This window comes from Xiphophorus maculatus, chromosome 16 (genome assembly GCF_002775205.1).
Source record: "Xiphophorus maculatus strain JP 163 A chromosome 16, X_maculatus-5.0-male, whole genome shotgun sequence".
In the NCBI taxonomy this organism is placed as follows: domain Eukaryota; kingdom Metazoa; phylum Chordata; class Actinopteri; order Cyprinodontiformes; family Poeciliidae; genus Xiphophorus; species Xiphophorus maculatus.
The window spans coordinates 20810921-20832444 of record NC_036458.1 but is presented as its reverse complement, the minus strand read 5'-3'; the positions used below and the strand labels follow the sequence as shown (position 1 = coordinate 20832444).

Here is a 21524-nt window from a genome sequence, read left to right as displayed (position 1 = left end):
TATGTTACAGCGAGCCTGGTAATTCAATTATGTTATTTGTTCTTTATTTTTGTATTTAAAAAAACTGACTTTGCACAAAATTGTATACGTTTTCCTGACTTAATACATGTTTTTTTTTTTTTTTTTTACAAATTAAATCAGATGTTCTGATCAGCTAGTACTCTGTACTCTGTTAGCCGTTCTGCCACATTTTTCAGTCTGATTTGTAGCTTCCACCTGCTGCTAAAGGGTCATTTCGCAGAATTTTCCAAGCTGTGCAGAACGTTTGAAAACAAAGAAACAGCTAAAAGTCCAGAAGTTTGTGACATAAACGTACGTAATAAAAAGTTTGTTCATGTCACTGATATTTGACATATCGGTGATGATACTGATACTGATATAAAGTATTTGGTACTTGATATCAGACAAATACAAAAGTAGGCAGAATCACAAACCTCTGCTTGATAATTCAGTGATACGCTTTCCCCTACTTAAGCAGAAGCAGCTAACAAAAAAACATTTTTAAAATTCAAAAGACAAGTTTATTGTTTTGGCATAAAACAACCTATTAAGTCATTATTATATTAGTTGTCAAACATCACTAACGATCGCTCAAAAATCACATTCATGGATCCCAGAGAAACATCCTCTCTCTTATAAGACATAATGCAGCAGAAGTTGGATTTTCAGCCCTTACAGTTATAAATATAAACACTTACGCTCCGGCAGAAACACAAAAAGGTTAACATTCGTTCTCATCGACCTACAGGCGTAACTAATGTTTCCGTCTCTGCTCTTCATCAGTAAAAGGCAGCGTGAGCGGTTAGCTCCTCTTCCTCCTTCAGGAGACGACGCCGTGTTTCCTTCCCGTCTGGATGAAAGCGTCCACGCAGTGGTCGATGTCGTCGTCTGTGTGGGCCGCCGAAATCTGAACCCGGATTCTGGCTTTGCCCTTCGGCACCACCGGGTAGGAGAAGCCGATCACATAGATCCCTGTGGGAGGAGGAGGAGGAGGAAGACGGGTCGTCAGCCGAGGTTCTGTGTCAGTCGTGGGTTTCGCCTCAGGCGATTCCGCTCACCGTGCTTCAGCATGTCGTCGGCCATCAGAGAGGCCAGGCGGGCGTCGCCCAGCATCACGGGGCAGATGGGGTGGGAGGAGCCTGCGATGGTGAAGCCCGCCTGCGTCATCTTGTTCCGGAACCTGGACGATGTTCAGAGGAGATAAAAAAAAAAAAAAACATAGATAAATGTGTCGGGTAGATCGATCGATTTTCTTAATTGGGCTGACACTAACATGTCTACCTTCAGACATGAAAATCAGCCAATGTCCCGTTTTTGTTGACAATACTCACCCCAACGTTGCCATTGAGCAACTTTTCAGCCAAAAAAATATAGTAAAAAATTGGTAATGCCAAAATTGGAACCATCAGGGTAGGGCTGGGCGATAAATCGATTTTAGCGATTAATCGAATTTTTGGGTTTCAATCTTTTTACATTTTTTGGGGGGAAAATTTAGATATATATTTTTTTCCATTAATGCTCTCCTTGTGTTTCCATAGTTCAGAGTGATGTCAGTAGGCCTGTCACAATAAAGTTTTTGGACAATAAATTGTCCCAGACGTTACAGCGATAAACGATAACATTATTGTTTTGAGACAATTTACAAGTTTTATTATGCTAGTGTCATAATGCAAAAACACATTCTCAAAGATCAATAAACTTGAAATTATTCTGAACATTTAACATCACAATAAAGTCGAAATAAAACAAGAATGAAGTCACGATAATATTAACGGAGAACTCAAACAAGAAAAAGATTTTCTTTTTGAATGGAATCATCAAAGATTTTTCGACATTGGCGGAATTTTGACAAAGTTTTGCTCTGGAAAAGGCGGGAACGCAGCTAAAAATGGAGGAAGAGTTGGCATAACGTCTGCAGGGCAAAACGCACCTCATGGTTTTGGCCGTCATGCTCTGCGCAATCTCGTTGGAGGCGAGCAGCAGCTCCACGGCGCGGGTGGCGCAGCCCACCACGGGAGGCGGGAGGGCGTTGGAGAACAGGTAGGGCCGGGACCGCTGCCGGAGCAGGTCAATGAGGGGCTTGGGGCCAACTGTGTAGCCACCTGAGGGAGAAGACATGGCAAAAGAGTTTTATTTAGAATTTCTATTCACAAAAATTCACGCAAAAAAAAAGCAACCGGTCCACGTGTTATTTAAGCTAATGGGTTCAAGTGATGCCAACTCCCACCAGCAGGAGGCAGCGGTTCTTATTTTGACAACACCGCTGAGTCAGCCTCACTTGATGTTTGAGCTTAGATTTAATTGTGGTCCCAGCCTCCAGGGTTCCCATTGTTCAACATATTTAAACAAAATCCGTTAGAATTTTCATGCAATTGAGTCGTTTAAATGTGCACAGTCGGCGTTTCTTGTGTGGAAGCAGACGTACCTGCTGCTCCTCCCAAAGCTTTCCCCAGAGTGGAGTTCACAATTTGAACTCTGTCCGTCACTCCCAGGAGCTCGTCTGTCCCTCTGCACACCAAAACACGGACGTTTAGTCGCCTTTCAGCGACAACAACCCCCCCCCAAAAAATGACTCAAATTCTCAATATTTCCTCCTTTTCTTCTGCTTCCAAACAGAGCAAAGCATGATTCCAGGTGTCCAAATCTTCAGCAGCTGCACATCTCGGTTGTTATTTGCCTGTATTTGTTCCTCACCTGCCCCGAGGCCCCAGGAAGCCAGTGGCGTGACATTCGTCTATGAACACCATGGCCCCGTACCGCTCGGCGAGGTCGCAGATTCCTCGCAGCGGAGCCACGTCTCCGTCCATGGAGAAGACGCCGTCTGTCACCACCAGGCGCATCCGAGAAGACTGAGGAGGGAAAACACACGAGGGCCACCGGATCACGTGTCAAAGTCGAGGCTGGAGGGCCAGAAACGGCCTGCCGCAGCTTTTTACGTGGCCCTCCGGACTCCAGAGGACATCGGTCGCTTTGGTTTTTCACGATTCTGCGACCGTGGAAATTCACGCAAAAATCTCCACATTTTTTCACGTTAATGCATAACTGACTTTTTGTTTTGTTTTGTTTCAATGTTTTTTCTAGTTTTTATGCATCTCCAGCACACTTCAGTTAACAAGCTGCAATATCAGTGGGAAAAAAACGCACACAAAAAAAGTGAAATTAGATAATTACACACGATCAGATCTGACATAATTCAGCCATTTTGATCAATAGTTTTCAAAAACTACCACTTGTGACTTCAGTCTTAAGGTTATTTATTCCTTTATGAAAATATATCCAATCAATCTTGAACCGTTTTTGAGTTATGGCCTTTTTTTTTTGCCACCATCAATTCTACACTAAGTAGATATTTATCTTTTTGTTTCAAGATCAAGTTTATCAAAGTTACCAAGGTAACATAACTAAGTTTGTTGCACTTTTGTTTGTTGCAAAAATGGTAAAAACATTGGGCTTAAGTAATTCCAACTCCCGCCTGCAGCTGGCAGTGTTTCTTTTACTGCTGCCTCCACCTCACTTGATGTCAAGTTATAGTCATGGTGTTTGACAAAAAGTCACATCTAATGCCATAAAATAAGTGCAAATATCTCAAAATTCCTCGCGAATATTTCTAAATTAGCATAAACGTTGTGATTTTTGATTGAAAAAAAAAAAACAATCGTGAAATCCTGGAAGGACTGATCAGTGCGAACGATGTTCAATATCATTTTAAGAAGTACTTATCAAATTTGGAGACAGCCATTTATTCATATTTGAACCGTTTGTTAAAGGGTTTCATCAATATATTTGGGCACCTTAAGAGCATATTTAAAGGGCAAGTACGCAAAAAAAAACAAAAAAACACACACACACACACCTGAGCCTCTTTGAGCTTGACCTCCAGGTCACTGAGGTCCATGTGTTTGTAGCGCAGCCTCTTGGCCCGGCACAGGCGGATCCCGTCGATGATGGAGGCGTGGTTGAGCTCATCCGACAGCACGGCGTCGTCCGGGCCCAGCAGGACCTGCGAGAGGTTAGTTCACGCTTTACTGACCACAGCGGGCGATGCTTCTTTTTGTCGTCCCCTCCCCACCCCCCCCATTTCTGGCGGCGCTGAGTATCGCTAGACGTACTTCAAAGAGCCCGGCGTTGGCGTCGAAACAGCTGGCATACAGGATGCAGTCCTCCCGCTCATGAAACTCGGCCAGCTTCTGCTCCAGAATCTTATGCAGATTCTTTAAAACAGGGAGACCAAGAAAAAGCTGTTTTACATTTATGAAACCAAACGGCGACCTGGCAAAATATTAACCACAAACTTAAACACATCATAGGGATTTGCCAAGTTTGCTGTAAAAATATAAATCAACAAATAATAATTTTTTTGCTTGATGACGTAATGAATGTGCCAAATATTGATTGTGTAAAGAAAGATTTTACATAAAATCAAGAAAATTATGGACAGCTTAATGAGGCTTTTATAGAAAAAACAGAGTGTGTTCAGTCAGAGGCTTCTTCAGAGCCGTTGTAATACAGACTGCTACAGGATATTCCTTTCCAAAGATTATTGCATCACCATCTGCAATAACTAAGAATCTGGAATTAAAATTAGCTACAAAATGTAATTTCTATGTCAAATCTATAACATATTTTATCACTTGAATCCAAAAACTAAAAACTTTGATTATACAGCGCAACATGAATCAATATTTATATGTTTTTTTTCAACAGTAGAAATAAACATAAGTTTCCATTTTATTTCCAATCTTGTTTTATTACTTTATTGGGTTTTTTTCCCCTCATTTACGTTTTGGCAGGATTAGTCCTCCATATTGAATTTCGTTTTCAGCTGGATACCAAGATAAATGGAGCAAAGTGCACTTTTCACATCACTCAAAATGATGCATCAATACCCTCCCACTTCACAATCATGCATGTTTTTATGTTGCTCTATAAATCCCAGAAACCATACAAGAATGTATCTCTTTTCTGGCTCTGAACGCATTAAGCACCTTACGCCTTACCTGCGTCCCACAGATGAACCTCACAGAGCTCAGTCCTGCGCCGTGCGTCTTCAGCGCGTCTATTCCCGCCTGCACCACTTCCGGGTGACTGGACAGGCCCAGGTAGTTGTTGGCGCAGAAGTTCAACATGCCTAAAGCGCGACGTTTTTCAAAGTAAAAAAATGAAAAAGAGGAATAAATAATTTCACAATAACGGACGTGAACAAGTCCTCAGATTGAGACAGAGCGAAGAGTGAGGGGCGTAAAAGACTCTGGACGTTTCTCACGCGTGGCAGTTTCGCGCATGTCGGGTCACGACCTGAAACAAGCGGGGTCAGTGTCTGGGAAGGGGGTCAACGCAGAAACGTCAGCAACGCCACAGAGGGTCTGCTTCGCTAGCAGGAAGGCAACAAGGCAGAGTTTAGAGCTGCTGCCATGGAAACTGAGCATTTTATAAACGGTTCCACGTCAAACAAAACAAAAAGGAAAAATCTGCGAGAGTGGTGTCAATTAATAAGTCAAGGAAATTGTATTATTTAAAGCTACACTCCAGACATTTTCATAAAAATCCATTAAACTCATAATCGGTAGAACATCATAGCTGTCAGTTTTTCCTATTCATTTCGCTTTGTTTCAAAATGTTTCTCCAAAATCAAATTATATCGTCTTAAAAAAGCGTTTTCACGCACATGCCGCTGATGACATCACAGAAGGCAACTGATCAGTTTTTTTATGGACATGAATTGTAGTGCCTCTTGTGATGTCATCAACTCATAATACAAGCAAAGCACTCAGCATTTTTTTTCCTGAAGTTCCTTCTTAAAAAGACATTTATTTTTTGTTAATATATACAGTATTTCATAATCTAATTGTTTTATTAGATTTGCATACCTGTTATTGAAAAGAAAATACACCATTACAAAAAAAAGCTTAATTTTCCAAGAAAAAATAAATAAATCGGTGGAGTTTACACAAAAAACGTAACAACAAAACTATTGAAAAAATGCGTGCGCTGCTTTCAATGCAGTCGGATGCAGATTTTAGAAGCTTCTTGCATATGGAAATACAAAACGTTAAATTAAAACTAATAGGATCTTTTTTTTTTAGATACTTTACATATCTTTTTATTAGCTCTTTGTCATGTTTGGCTAAATTATAATTCTATAAAGTGCTATAAAGTGCTATAAAACTAAACTCTACTAAAACAGAAGCAGTGCTGGTGTTGCTGTGCAATCCTGAATGCTTTGCTCAAGTAAATCTACTTTTCCTGAAGGCTCATATGACGGAAGCAGGACTTTTAAATGGCTGCTGTGTAGAACTGGGTTGAATTTGACTTGTGAACTTACTAAAGCCGAGCACAGCCCCCTTCCTTTGGGCCGGGCTTTTCAGGTTACTACTTTATGTAACTTGTGGACACAGTAACCAGAAAGCACTCACTGCCACGGCTGCCTTCCACGCTGATTTGTGGACCCTGCTTGGAGGTAATGATCCTCTCCGCTTTCCACGTGCCTGCGGCTCGGATGGAGTCCAGCTCGTGCTCCAGCACCGCTTTGGCCTCCGCGACAGCCGCGTAGCTCCGTGTCAGAGCCGGTTCCGAGGACGCCAGGAGCCCCCGGGCCGGTTTAACCAAACGCCGAACCGCTTTGCCGAGAGACATGTCGCTTCTTTGATGTCACGCTGCACTACCGTTGAGATTCTAGGCCTGCGCGATTGCGTCACCTAATGCTGATGGGTGTATCTGCTCTGGACCAATCACATGTCGCAGATTTTCGTCCAATCAGATTCAGAGCTTTTTGACTAAGTTATGCTACGGTAGCCGGGCGTTTGTGAGATAAACTACAGCAGTAATAATTCATTTGTTATCATGAAAATAATTCGGAGTTTTTTTGTTTTTTGTTTCTTTTTTACTATAAAACCGCATTAACAGTAATAACTTTTAGCGCGAGGTGTAGGTAATAACAATGCTCGGTACACCTTCCTTATTAGCCTAACACGCAAACATAAACATGACCTCACGGTGACCCTTAAGAGTAAAAATATTAGGCTTACAGCGTTTGCTTTCCCACGTCACATTTATGGTTCCTAAAATATAACACATTGTGTAATGCTTTTATTTTTCAAAGGCCGATGGAAGGTAAAATTAGTTTTTATTGTATCAGAAAATGGCAGTTTCTAATTACTTGTTCGTTTTTTTTGGGGGGGGGGGGGGGGGGGGGGGTGGCAGGAATGCTATCCAATGGCAAAATAAAACAAAACCGATTCATATTTTTAGGGGAAAAAACACAGAGCGAATAAATAAAAGGAACCTCTGCATTCTTGAATTGAACTACTTATGGCGGCAGCATGATGACGCTCAGTTTTTTCTTTGGGAAAATTGAATTGGACTGAATTTCTTCTCTTCTTTCTTTCTTGACCCAACTTCTACCTTTTTGAAGCGTGCTCAGAGTGCAAGATTTCACAGCCACCGTTTCATAGTAAACAACGTGAACCGCAGAATAATAAATCGTAAGATGAAAATAACAGTGACAGTTTGAATTCGGAGAAAAAGAAAGAAGACAAGACAATTCTGACGTCCAGTTAATAGCTTTAGTTTAATATCTGGCAGCAATTTGTCATGAATTTCCGTCATTTTGCGGAAAAGCTGGAAGTACAAAACCTGGAATTTTTCCACATCCAACAAGAAAAAAAGTGAAGCATTAAACAATAACAGTATGTTACATCAGAGCTTCACTTACAAGTTTACAGTGTTTTATTTTAATTATTTTTTAAAGTGTATTTTTACCTTTCATGTTACCAATATATATATATATATATATGCTTATATATATATTTATATATACATTTCACAGCAGTATAATACATAATATATCCTGCAAAGTGTTTCTTTGTAACATTACCTTTTATTCCCCTCTGAATGCCAGGAATGTAACCATATAAAAAATGTGCAAAAGTTTGCTCGCATACAAACCCTCCAGCAAAAACATTCCTTCACCAGCATGGTTTTCATCCAGTTCCCAGCTCATTTTCCCGTCCAGCGTTGTTCCTCGAGTGTCACTTCCACGTAACGACCCTCCACTCAATCACAAGTCGGGACGCTCCGGCCGGTGGCGCCGGGGGGGTTGGAGGTGGCCCACCGAATGGCTTTAGGACTCTGAGTAGCTGGCGTCCTGTGAGGAGCCTCGCAGGGACGGCAGGCGCTCCGCCGCTTTTGCTCTTTCTGCCAGAAACCTGTCGAACTCTGCCGAGAGCCAAAAACAACATGATTCAGAGTTTGAGTCGTGGCTGACAGCTGCAGGTTAACCGGAGAGGAACATAAAAAAAAGAACACATAGAATGTAGAGAAGGTACATCCTGATTAGTTATTAATAAATCTAAAGCCTGCTGGAAAGCGCCATCTGCTGGTGAAATGCATGAGCCAGGCCTGTCGAAAGAAATTAATAGTATGATGAATTAAAACAATATAAATAATTACCACTTGCATGATTTTCTGTTTTTCTCTTTTCTCTCTCTCTTTCTACCAAAACCTGAATGACAAAGGTCTTTAGTCTGGTGCTTTGGTCTCAACTAGACTTTTTTCTGAAAGACAATTTTGTTTACAGAAACCTCACCATTTATTTTATTAGTTGTTTCTGTTGTTTTGTTTATTTATTTTCCAGTTCCTGTGTTAAATATTCAGTAGAGTTTAAAATTTATCGATCTTTGAGAATGTGCTAAGCCATTACCATTACATTGCTGGAAAATGGTCCAAAAGAACAATATTATCGTTTATCGCGATAACGTCTGGGAGAGTTTATCGTCCAGCAACGTCTGTTATCGTGACCAGGCACATTCAATATTTCTATAAAACAGAAAACAAACCAGACTGCGCCCACTGCTTTAAAAATAACAGTTTCATACATTAGTTTCAGAGAACGGTTTCTATCTAATGGATCCACTGGTAACCATGGCAGCCGAATAAAACGCTAGCTAGAATCAGTGAGTCATTCAGCAGGACTTAATGTTTTAATCCTCACCTTCACTGGTCACACCCTCTGAGTCTTCATAGTCGTCGTACTGCATTGCAGAAAAAAAAACACACACACACAAAGAAAACATGTTCATTCACCTCCCTTGCTGTAGTGTTTTGTCAAAGTGCTGGCAAAATGATTTCAAATAAGTCTTTTTTTTTTTTTAAATTGCAGCATCAATACTATACAGTGAAAGTGAAAGAAAATTCCAACCTTTGTTTTGTTTGTTTTTCCTTCACCCTAAAGAAATGTGCTCAAACTAAAACCAATAAAGACCAGCAAATACAATATTCTGCAGTTTTCTAATTGGACGTTATTATACAGAACTGAGCGAAACGAAATAGATTTCCAACATAGCCGAAAAATCCTTCTCAGAAAAACCAAATAAAAGTTTCTCAAAAAACGTTTGCTGGTTTCAATGGTTTATAAATTTTAGAAGTTTTATAAATGTAGAATTTTTAGAGAAGACTGTGTGCCTTTAATATTTAAACTACAGAAAAATAGGTGTAACACGTCAGTTGGAACATAAACAAATCAGCTTCATAAGATCTGGTCGCTGACCTCGTCTTCCAGCTCTAGCCATTTCTCGACATCGTCCATGACATTGGACTGGTTGACGGGAATCTGAGGAGGAAAAGTAGAGCAAAGGGTCAGCGGAGCCGGAAGTGAAACAGCGGAATCGTCATGCCACCAAACCACCGAACACAAATCGAAAGCGAAAAGGACAGAAGACTCAAACTGCATCGCCAACCAAAACGAGGAACGGAGAAAACTCAAGAAGTGAGGAAAAATGTCGACACGTCCCAAACAATGAGGTGGTGCTCTCGGAATCAAACACCAACATGCAGACCATTGGAACTGGCCTCAAAAAATAAAAATAAAAATTTTAATAAGTAAAAAAATTGTCATAAACAGAAATAAAAGTCACCCACAACACGTGCGAATGGCAATACAGGCACAAAATGCAAGCGTTGGCACGCTAGCTGAGCATTCAGACCCACCATTCCCCTTTTAATCATCCATTCTAACTTTGGTGAAGAGCTGTGGGTCGAGGCTGGACTCTCATCCTTCGTGCACACACACACACACACACACACGCACGCACGCACACACACACACACACACACACACACACACACACACACACACGCACACACGCACACACACACACACACAAAGAGTTAATTGAAAAGGAAACACTTCGAGAGACATAACTATTCCCCCAAAACTCACCACTGTGTTCATAGCACAGACGCTATAAACACCCTGTTTAAAACCTAACTCTAAGCCCAACTTGACTTTTTAAATTTTTTCTTTACCATTTTAAGCTGCTTTCACCTTAATGTTCACGTGTGCTCAAATGTCCCATGACAGACAACAAGTTCAGTCTTGTGACTCTCAAATCTGTAGGAATCCCAAATGCCACTGTGTTTTGTTTGTTTTTTCTTCTTACCAATCTGGAGTTTTGTAAACTGCTGCCCGGAGCTCGAGCCAGATCGTCCGCTGTCACTTCATTCGTATCACTGAAAACAAAAGGTTTTGTACATTAATTAACTGCCGTTAGAGTCATTTACATAAGAACAAGGCAAGCCGGGTGAAACGTTTTCAGCAGAAAATGCAACTTGCCACAAACATGCAGAATTACAGAATTTGCGTCGCTTTTGTCTGCAACTAAAGGGTCTTGCATCGTGTGCTTACAACATTTTTCTCACATGGTTGGAGTGATATGGTTATGCCGGATGTGCATTAAGACAAGTTTGGATCCTTTGGATTCTTCTGGCCGAACAAATCGAGAAACCTTCCATCTCTCAGCTGCCGCAGGATGACAAGCTGACTTACATGGTCGATATCTGATATTTGATATTAATATTGCTCCTCTAACTGGTATCTACATGTGTCATATACATTTCCCTACACTTCCAGTGTTTTGCAGAAGCCTCTCTGCTTCATCTAACCCCATCCCTCCAGAAACATATACAAAAGCAGCAACAAGATGGAGATTAATATTGTTAATAAATATGGACCCAGTTTTATTTACCTGATATGCTAAAAAATGAACACCATTGGCAAATACAGATGTTTGATGCAGATATATCATGTATCCCTAGTTTTAACATTTGGATTTATTTCTATGCAGTGGCGGGTGCTGATAACTAAAGCAGTGGGCTAATTAAACATTTTCAAAGTTAGCAAAAATATTAAAGCACAAAACCTTAAAAATAATTGCTCTGCTTTTAATGGATAAACTCACATGTGCCCACCACCGTTGGCATGCTAAGAAGAAAGTTACTTGTCCTAATCTCATAGCACTAATAATAAATTAGTTGTGCTTCTGCTAACACAAAAACGCTACGACCAGCATGGTCTGGAAAAACATAATTTAGGGTTCAAAGCTAGCAAAAGTGCTAACGCGTTAAGGACTTTTATTTCCCCCCACCGTTAGCCCACTGCTGTTGCTTGGCATTGCAACTTGTCAACTATATCTTCACTCTTGTTAAGATGCGCAGCAAAGCAGTTGGCATGTTCACTGCTGGATTTGGGAATGTCTTGAAAATCCTAGAGTGAAGATGAACGACTGCTTTATGCTCACAAACTCTGCTGTTTTGGTGCTGCTAGCCGTGCTAACATTACCCATTTTGCTAATATAAAATGCTAAACACAATAAAAACGTGTTAATTCTAAGGTCATTTTGCCTTTGTTTTAAAACGATGTCACTTCTTATAAAATATAAATAAGAGAAATTCAAATCAGCTAGGATCAGTAACAAGCAGATAAAAAATAACGAGGAATTGGAAACAAAATACTGTTCAGCGCGTTGCTGGTTTTAGCCTTTTAGAATTGATTTGTAATTTCTTTTGTTTACCTTGTTAGTTGCTGACTTGAGATGTTTATTTTCTGCGACAACATGTCGTCTGATTCGCTTGTACCTGAATATGAAAAAAGAACAGGAAGCGTTGTAAAAAAGATAGAACAACAACGTAAAAAGAACTCATGGTAAAATCTTTAAATAAGATATTCAATTGAAAATGGTACAAAAACAACATGCTTCATATTTATACAGAAAAACGCCACATTAAAAATGGAAAAACAAATACATCGCTCTCCACATTTATTATCTATGTAAACAGAAAAACTAATACATCTATGTCTTTATTAAAGCAACATATTACACTTCAACAGGTACATGAATTCAATGAGAAACAATATTTCCAAATTAAGAAATAATTGTACTGACTTGACTTAATTGATTTGTGTAATTAAAAAAAACCAAACACAAACTTAAACAACCAGATGATTCTCTACATCAAACACCAGGCAACATTTCCAGCAGGCGCTACAGGCAAAATATAAATGTCACTCCATAATATATGTGTAAAAAACCCCACAATATTTCAGTTTCATCACTTTATGACTCATCTTGGTACCATTTATAGCTATGAGCGAGCTACAGAAAGCGAGCTGCGTTTCGGACACGCTGAGAAATGCGGCACTTACTCAGCTTGGCCATCAGACTGTACAAACTGTCTGGCTTGGACAGACTGAGGGAGCTGTCGCTTTTAACTGAGGCGATCCCTGATTGGCTGACGGGTGAATAAAGGTCCGACAGGTTCATATAGTTGTCGCTCTGCAAGAAACCAAAAGAAAAGTGTCAAATCCAACTGATACACGACACTAATAAGAGGATATTGCTGCTCTTTACCTTCTGCTCTGTGCTTTGACCAATTGTTAATCTTCTTTCAAACCTGTAAACAGCAAAACAACCAATGGGGATTAAAAAGCCTTAATGAAGAGTTTAATAATAATAATAATAATAATAATAATAATGTAGTCACCTGTGGTAGCGAGTGAATGCAGTGTTCATTTCATCGTTGGTGGCCAGTAATTCCTCGATAAGCTTCTCCTCGCTGAGTCTGGGGATGATCTTCACGATCCTGTCTTGCATTTCCTTACATACAGTGTACAACTGCTAATGACACAACCAGACAAAGCATGTGTGGGTGGGTGGGGGGGGGGGATTGAAGGGCCAGATGTAGCACGGAGCGCATGAAGCACTAGATCAGTTAAGGGTACCGCAGCGTCATCAAGCCACAGGAGAGGAAGGAAATCCACAGTGACGTGGCGAGGAGCGCTTTCAGCTCCGAGACGGATCCATTTTTACCTCCAGCAGCTCCATGTCTGCCTGCTTCGCCGTGACCGGGTCCAGCTGGCTCATCATGTCCGACATGGTGGACAGGTTGCTGCGCACCACGCCCAGCTCCGTCTTCAGCATCTTCACCTGCAGCGACACGGCGAGTGAGTCGAAGGGCGCAGCGACAATCCGAGATGCGCTGAGAAATCGGTCGGCGACGGCCAAACTAGGGACGCACCGATCCACTTTTTTTCACTTCCGATACCGATATCTGAGGTTTGAGATCGGCCGATTCCGATCCGATGCAGGAAAACAATGCCGTGTTGACTTAAAATATTTAAATTTTTTGAAACGCAGACATAAATGTGCTGAATACAACAGGAGCTTCACAAGCATGGTCAAACATATAAACATATAGAGTTAGACTGAATTGATCGGGCACTTTGCCACAATCCCTAATCTAGAAATTTTTGTTTTGATAACAGGATGATACAGATGTTACTATTGGATCGGTGCATCTCTGGATTAAAAGGTTGAAAACAACTAATTTCTTTTCCAAGCAGTGACTCTACCGTAGCTAAGCACTACATTACTTTGCAGCCACACTTTTCAGTGTGGAAGTAGGAACTGAAGGAAGAAGACTCAAAGTTAGTCATTTTGCTAGCAGTGTTAGTGAGGTGCCTAAACAGGAAGTGAGGCTGCTGCTTTTAACTCGGGGTGAGATTTCAGGAGTGAACAGGAAGCTGAACGTTTTAAAGTTTTCCTTTTCAACAACTTTATCCAGATTACGCTGGATTAGGAAGTCTTGGAAGTTTTGGAAATCTCTGATCTTAATATGAAAGTAAAGTAAATCCACAGATATTAGTGCTAATTGTGCTAATCATGCTAATTTGCTAATATAGAGCAGATTAAAATTTCACATCTGTGATCAGTTGTCTTTATGGAATGGTGTGGAATGGTGCTTATCTGCAGAGCTGTGTAACACAGACTGCTCACTCACACACACAGTGTGACGTCGCCTCTCCTCCTAGTGTGATTCAACAATCATCTGTCAGTGCAGAGTTTCAGAAGGAGCAGGAGTCTTTAAAGCGACAGAAGCCCAATTTCAAGGCGTTAAATTAGGAAGGCAAATGACTTTTAAGTCATATTTAACACATATAGCATTTTAATAACAACTGAAGTTAACATAGCTACTTTGTTACGCTAGAAGATGGCAGAAAAATACTGTCCCTTTAGAAAGATACATTTTCTATGGTTTTGTTTAAAACCCCTAAATAGAAATTAGCCAGTTAGCTAAAACTTGTTGGAAGGTCAGAGCTTCACAAAACTAGTGGTCCGATATCAGCCACAAACACTCCTGCTGGTTGAGTGACTCAATTCTTAGTGAAAGGAAGGATGAAGGTTAAAGGCCAAAGTAAGAAATAGAAATAATAAGCAATTGTTAAACCACCATAGCATCACCTTCCTGAAATAATGCCTCCCCCCTCCCCCCCAAATTTTTGCACAAAAAAAAAATTGGCAAACTTTTTCTGTCAAATTTTAGAAAAAAAATGACTTGGGCTACTATTTTAGGAAGGTGACGATAGAGAAACTGAAATTGTCAGAGCGCGGTGACAAGTCAGCTGTTGTCTTCCGGCTGCATCACCTGGCTGGGAGTGAAGGCACCGGCTCCCTCCAGGGCCAGTCTGAGCTCAGAGGTGTGAGCGGGGATGAGAGGAGGCTTAGAGGACAGGCGCACAGCAGACAGAGCAGTGACAGCGGGCCCGTTCGCAGGTAAAGTCTGCATGCGCAGAGGCAGCGAGAAGACAAGAGAAAAGGAATGAGCAACAGACAAGAGGAGGCAGATCGGAAAGCACAGCAACGGCGCCTGCACCTTCTTCGGAGCCTGAGCCGACGGGTAGCCGTCGAGCTGAGCCGCCGGGAACTCCAGTCCCTTCCGCCGCAGGTCTTCGTACACCGACACCACGCCCGTCAGGTCGGGCGAGCTGCGGAATGCGTCGGCCCACGCCTTTGTTGAGGGAAGAGACCGCAAGTTACTCACAGGCAATGACGCGAATGAGACCGGGTCCAGCCCGGGCTCTTTGTTCCACCTCAGCTCCACCTGCAGAGCCTGGTGCTCCACTAACAGTGGCACTAGCTCAACATATTTTACTCAAGTTAAAAGTAACAAGTAGTTGTCCAAGAAATTACTCAAGTGAGAGTGAAAAATGATTTGTTAATAAGGCGTCTCGAGTAGTAACTGATCAAAAAAAAAAAAAAGATCAATCATTTAATGTTTAAAAATGACATCATCAAACTGAAGCTATGTGGAAATTTACATATTTACAAATAGCAAAATCAGGCGAAAGAAAAAAAAAAAAAAAAGAATCCAAATCAGTTTCTATCAACATAAAACTTTAAGGTGTGTATCTGTGTCTGGTGAATTTTTGGTAAAAAAATAAGAAATATATTATGATTTTGTTATTTTGTAATGATTTTCATATTAGTCATTAAAACAAACACAATTTCCACATGCTCTAAGTTTATATTTATTATTTTGTAATTCTCTTATTTAGATAAATTACTTTCTTATTTTATTCCTTAAATACCAACATTTGCTCATATCTTCATATTCTGACAAACTGAATGACGTCAGCCATCAAAACATAAAGTTTTGCGGAAAAGTTGGTATTTTAAGGACTGAAATTAAAATAATTAATCTAAATAACATGATTACAACAAAATCATCTCCCTTTTTTTTGCTTTACCACAAATTCACCAAACAAAGATACTCACTTAAAATGTTTTAATCAACGTTTTATATTGAAAGAAACTGACTTGGAATTTTTTCCCCCTGATATTTGCTTTTTTGCAATTCTCTTATTAAGATGAATATGTTTTCTTTTTGATTCCTTAAAACACCAACAGTTACACATAACTTTACATTTTGACAAACCAAATGACGTCACGCACCAAAACATAAACTCACGTGGAAATTTAGGTATTTTAAGGGTATGACGATAATTCATCTAAACAACATGATTACACAAGAAAACAAATTCAGGCAAAAGAAACCCTAATAAAACTTCTAGAAGTTAGCGACACTTCACAATAAAGTCCCTCAAGTAAAAAAGTGTAGTAAAAATTCTCCCTTAAAGAACCTATTTCCGGCGGCTGCACAGTGGCGCAGTTGGTAACACCTTGCAGCAAGAAGGTCCTGGGTTCGATTCCCAGCCGGGGTCTTTCTGCATGGAGTTTGCATGTTCTCCCTGTGCATGCGTGGGTTCTCTCCGCGTTCTCCGGCTTCCTCCCACAGTCCAAAAACATGACTGTCAGGTTAATTGGTCTCTCTAAATTCTCCCTAGGTGTGAGTGTGTGTGTGTGCATGGTTGTTTGTCCTGTCTGTCTCTGTGTTGCCCTGCGACAGACTGGCGACCTGTCCAGGGTGTACCCCGCCTCTCGCCCGGAACGTAGCTGGAGATAGGCACCAGCAACCCCTCCCGACCCCATTAGGGACAAAGGGTGAACAGAAAATGGATGGATGGATGGATGGAGAACCTATTTCCCAAAAAGTGACCCAAGCAAATGTAACCAGTTCCCACCGAACTCGGCCCACCTGTATGATGCCGAGGACTCGGTCGTGTACGACCTGCGGCGGGTTGTTCCTGGGGATGATGGAGCGCACCAGAACGCCCTCGATGAAGTCGCGCGTCGTCACCGAGGTGTGAAACCTGTAGCCGCAGTTCTTCACACACGTCTCGAGGACCTGCGCTGGGAAAGAGGATGAGGTGGGAATCCAACAAGCCAAGAGAAACCAAGCTGCTTCAATTCCAAGATTTCACACGACGACAAAAAGCGGAACCGGCGCTCACGGTAAGAGCCAACATGATCTCCTTGAAGTTCTTGTTGGCCACAATCCGTTTCTTTATGGCTCTGACTGCGTCTCTGGGCCTGGAAGTCAAGAGAGGTGGCAACAGTTACGACGCGTGGAGGCTCGAGGGAAGGGCATGTTTCTGATGAAGACGGATAACACGCACACGCGGATACACACCCTTCCTCTGAGCTGTTGATTATGTCACAGATTTCCATGTTGAGTTCCCAGTCTTCAGATGGTAAACTGGAGTTAGTGGCACGCTCTGTAAGAAACCCCCCCCAAAAAGTCAAGAAACGTAAAACAGCGCGCTACTGCTAATGCTAATAACAAAAAAATATGACATTTATCCATATTTATGCATCACATTTGTTATTGTACCATTAGCAGCTGGTAAATTTTTTTATTCTTTAGCTTTAACATTTAGCTACAGTTCTGCACATTTTGAAATTAGAAACTGTACATTAGCAATGCACCGACAGGAAAAATTACTTTAGTTTTATAATTCTATCATAAAATGTATTCTCTTCAAAGGGAATGCACTCAAACCTACTGAAATGAAAAGAAACAGCAATGTAGCATAAAGCTAGCTACTACATTTTATTCAGTAGTACTTTGTGTATAAGCTGCATATTGGGCGTGGTTTACTTCAGGAGGCGAGCGCCATTGAGGAGACGCACATCTTCATTATGTGGGGATATTTTTAGCTCCTGGCTGCCTGGATGAAGGACAAACGATTTCCTGTTTGACCCAAAAAACCTGGAAGAATCATCTACAGCTCCGAAGAGACGGCCTGGATAAGATAAGTCTCATCAACCCTAATCAGTGATGACCACAGGAAAACTAAATGGGCGCAGCTATGTGAACGCGTACTTTCCACATTGGTACTTTAAGAGCAGCACACTCCTACATACCTAACAAAAACAAACAAACAAAAAAACCCAGTAAAAACTACCACAAATAATGTGGAAAAATGAGTGTGTCAATATCCTTTTTTTTGGAGTGACAATAGAATAGAACGGTCCTTTGTTTATCACTAAGATGGGAAATTCCCAGTATAGTAGCTTGATTGATAGATAAATTGAGAGTGGGGGGTTTCTACACCAATTTTGCCAGGAGGGGGCTTCAGGGCGGGTGGCCAGTGTTTCTCCACTGGGACACAGAACAAAAGAATAAAAAATACATGAATTAAAAAAAGGTCAGTATTTCATTGTTTAATATTTTAAATCCGTCACATTTCGCAGGTTGCAGACACCTGATATAGCAGATGACAACTGTGATCCTATCTCAATTATAGATGCAACGATCCGATATTAATATCTGTATCGGCCGATATTGAAAAAAAATTCTACATTTGGTATTGGTGACGATGTGCCAGATCCATGAGGGCAGATCTATAACGTCTAATTCTTTGCCTTGTGCTCTGAGCAACGTCATTGTTTGTTGTTTATTTTACATTATATTTAGAATGACTAATTTTGCTTTCTGATCCAATTGAAAGATTTGTTGCAGATTATTTTTATTTGCTTCACCAAGATAGACAACCTATTGCTTTATTTGTATCAGTTTCAGTTTATTTGCTATTTATCTTACATTGGCTATTATACTCCTGATTGAACTGACGGAACAAATTAAACTTGTGTTGTTTTTACATGTTTGACCGAGCTTGTGACGTTACTGGTGTATTTAAGTTTGCTGTGCTGGCGCAGAGTTATCAAATAAATGTGTCATTCAGCACATTTATGTCTGTGTTTGAAAAAACAGAAAAGCTTTACGTGAATTCAGCAGATGGGTCGGTATCTAAACCTCAAATATCGGTACTGGTATCGGAAGTGCAAAAAGTGGATCGGTGCATCGCTAATCCCAATGCAGCTGAAGGTAAAAGTGATTTTTAAAAAAATGTTATTTAATGTTAAAAAATAGCTACCAGGGTAACAGTTGAAACTGGTCAAAAGCAGCAATCAGTGACGCAAACAGAAGCACACTGGTACACCCGTTAAGAACAACAACAATAATAACATTTTCATAAACAGTTGAAAGAAATCCACGCTGTATAAGAAACTTCAAACCCCCAAGTTGGCACGTTTCACAGAAAGATGGAAACAGGCCCACGAATGATGCTTTAGCGTGTTGTTTACATGGAAAAACCCAACTGTTTGCCCTTAGCATTGTTTACAGGCGTTACATTAGAAAATGTCAATATAGGTGTACGCGCTTCCTGGTTCCCAAGGTTACCACTGTCTCTTTAATAACTGAAAACGAGCTCCTTAATCGTTGATATTAGAGCAATAATAATAATAATAGTGATGTCTGAAGCCGTCAGTTTGCGTATACTAGTGAGTGAGTGGCACAGAAAAGCCAGTGTGATGTAAATGTGCTGCAGGCTGCTCTCATTTGGGTCAGATGGGGTGGTGGTGGTGGGTGGGGGTGGGATGTCCGGCTCAGCTCGGTGCAGGTTAAAAACGGAGCCAACGGGGACCGATCGGTCTCCCAACACCTCCCCCGCCTAATCATTGTCTTCTCAGGGCGTCAATCACGCCGTAAGCCGCTGCGCCTCCATCTGTTTTCACGCGTTTAAGTTGTTGTTTCCCCCCTCCATGGAGAAACGCGCCATGTCCCGGAATAAAAATAAAAATAAAATAAAATAAACAAATAAATAAATAGAAAACAGAACGGAGTAAACGGCAGCTCGGTGGAGCCTGGGCGGATCGCTCGAGCAAAGCCAGTGATCGCGTTAAGGCGCTTTCTTTTTTTAATTTTCTCTCTCTCTCTCTTTTTTTTTTTTTTTTTTTTTTTTTGCGTTGAGAGCTCACCGATTAACTGGCCCACCGGCGAGCTGAACGGATTCCCCAGCAGAAACTCCATGACGGTGGACGGTGAGACGGTCCAGCGAAGCCCCGACGTCTCCGGGCCCCCGCCGCTGCTGCTGCTGCTGCTGCCGCTGCTGCTGCTTTCTCCAAAGTGGAGCACCGAGTGCATCGGGCTTTAAAGGGAAAGCAGCCTGCTACTTATCAGATGCTCGCTGTTACAAGGTCAGTACGCTGTAACTGCGCCCCGCGGTGGCTGCTTGGATGTCTGCTCCATTAAACTAATAAATAATTAAATAACAGAAGAAAATATTTGCATGCAATAACTGTCCGAGCTTGCAGTCACTGTATGCTAACAGTATGCAGTTACATAACTGTATGCTGTATACAGTTATGTATGTATACTGTATGCTAACAGTATACATAGTATGCTAACAGTATGCAGTTAAGTATACTGTTAGCATACAGTGTACTGTTGCAGTGCACTGTGTACTGTATGCTAACAGTATGCTAGCATGCAGTATACATACTGTTAGCATACAGTATGTATACTGTATGCATACTGTATAAGTACAGTATGCATACAGTATACATATACTGTATGCTAACAGTATACATACAGTATGCATATACTATGCAGTATATGTATACTGTATGCTAACAGTATACTACCATACAGTATACGTACATAACTGTATACAGCATACAGTTATGTATACTGTTAGCATACAGTACACTGTATGCTAACAGTATACTAGCATTCAGTATACGTATATAACTATATACAGCATACAGTTATACATGTATACTGTATGCTAACAGTATACATAGTATGCTAACAGTATGCAGTTATGTATACTGTTAGCATACAGTTTACTGTTGCAGTGTACTGTGTACTGTATGCTAACAGTATACATAACTGTATGCTGTATACAGTTATGTATACTGTATGCTAACAGTATGCTAGCATGCAGTATACATACTGTTAGCATACAGTATGTATACTGTATGTATACTCTATACCAGTGTTGTATAAAGTACTGAAATCTCAGAGTCAAGTAAAAGTACAAGTACCTCTCCAAAATATGACTTTGGTAAAAGTCGAAGTCACTGACTGAAATGTTACTTGAGTTAAAGTCTTAAAGTATCTGAAACTTCTTGTACTTAAGTATGGAAATTACTGTAAAAATGGATGTACTCAAGTAATGTAATGAAAAGTACAAGTAAAAAGTAAAACAAGGCAAATGCAGTTTGAATGACATTTTTTATATTTTGGTAAACTTGTCAAATACACTTAAAATAATGTACACAACCAAGTGCAGGCAAAATTAAACCTGCTAATAGATATACCTGCAGGCATCATTTAGTTAAGAAAATTAGGTGCTTTACCTATAGCACAAGGTTAACTTAACCTGCTTTACAACTGAACCAGCTTCTTAGTAAACCCTCCAGGACAGAAAATACAAAGTTTTTGTAAGCCTCAAGTTTTCCCTTCAAGTAAGGTCAGTGCTGAAAATGAGAAAAATAAATAGTACAGAAATGCGGCCAACATGAAGAAAAAGATCTGTTACGATTACTCTACTTCACAAATCAGTGAATCAGTCAATCCTACAGTCAGTAGGTGCTGCACACAACTGGTCATTATGCAAAAGAAAAAAAAAATTGTGAGGGAAATGCAGCTTATTGGCATCTCTGTAAACCTGGTTTTGAACTTGCATGCCTTTCCTATATTCGTTAAATTTAGTCTAAATTGCT

General features: G+C 40.7%; 2 protein-coding genes across 5 annotated transcripts; both read right to left on the bottom strand.

The window, feature by feature from the left end:
• Positions 1 to 94: 94 nt before the first annotated feature.
• On the bottom strand, positions 95 to 6706 carry gcat (glycine C-acetyltransferase). Its single transcript, XM_005813520.3, has 9 exons — positions 6414 to 6706; positions 4998 to 5128; positions 4110 to 4211; positions 3854 to 4000; positions 2695 to 2849; positions 2426 to 2508; positions 1931 to 2102; positions 1059 to 1180; positions 95 to 972 (listed from the first exon to the last, which is right to left on the bottom strand). Exons 1-9 carry the CDS (start codon positions 6631 to 6633, stop codon positions 821 to 823), a joined length of 1284 nt encoding a protein of 427 aa, XP_005813577.1. The 5' UTR covers positions 6634 to 6706; the 3' UTR covers positions 95 to 820.
• An 837-nt stretch (positions 6707 to 7543) lies between these two features.
• tom1 (target of myb1 membrane trafficking protein) lies at positions 7544 to 20000 on the bottom strand. Of its 4 annotated transcripts, none has more exons than XM_005813515.2 (16): positions 19776 to 20000; positions 17143 to 17227; positions 16964 to 17042; positions 16708 to 16857; positions 14986 to 15120; positions 14758 to 14892; positions 13143 to 13259; positions 12817 to 12947; positions 12684 to 12726; positions 12479 to 12608; positions 11847 to 11910; positions 10437 to 10506; positions 9985 to 10050; positions 9545 to 9607; positions 8990 to 9029; positions 7544 to 8214 (listed from the first exon to the last, which is right to left on the bottom strand). In XM_005813515.2, the coding sequence occupies exons 1-16, from the start codon at positions 19939 to 19941 to the stop codon at positions 8120 to 8122; spliced, it is 1569 nt and encodes a 522-aa protein (XP_005813572.2). In that variant the 5' UTR covers positions 19942 to 20000; the 3' UTR covers positions 7544 to 8119. The 4 variants fall into 4 exon arrangements, with proteins under 4 accessions (XP_005813572.2, XP_005813571.2, XP_023205484.1 ...); XM_005813514.2 differs by having other exon boundaries at positions 12817 to 12950; positions 19776 to 19997; XM_023349716.1 differs by lacking the exon at positions 14758 to 14892 and having other exon boundaries at positions 12817 to 12950; positions 19776 to 19995.
• Positions 20001 to 21524: the final 1524 nt, after the last annotated feature.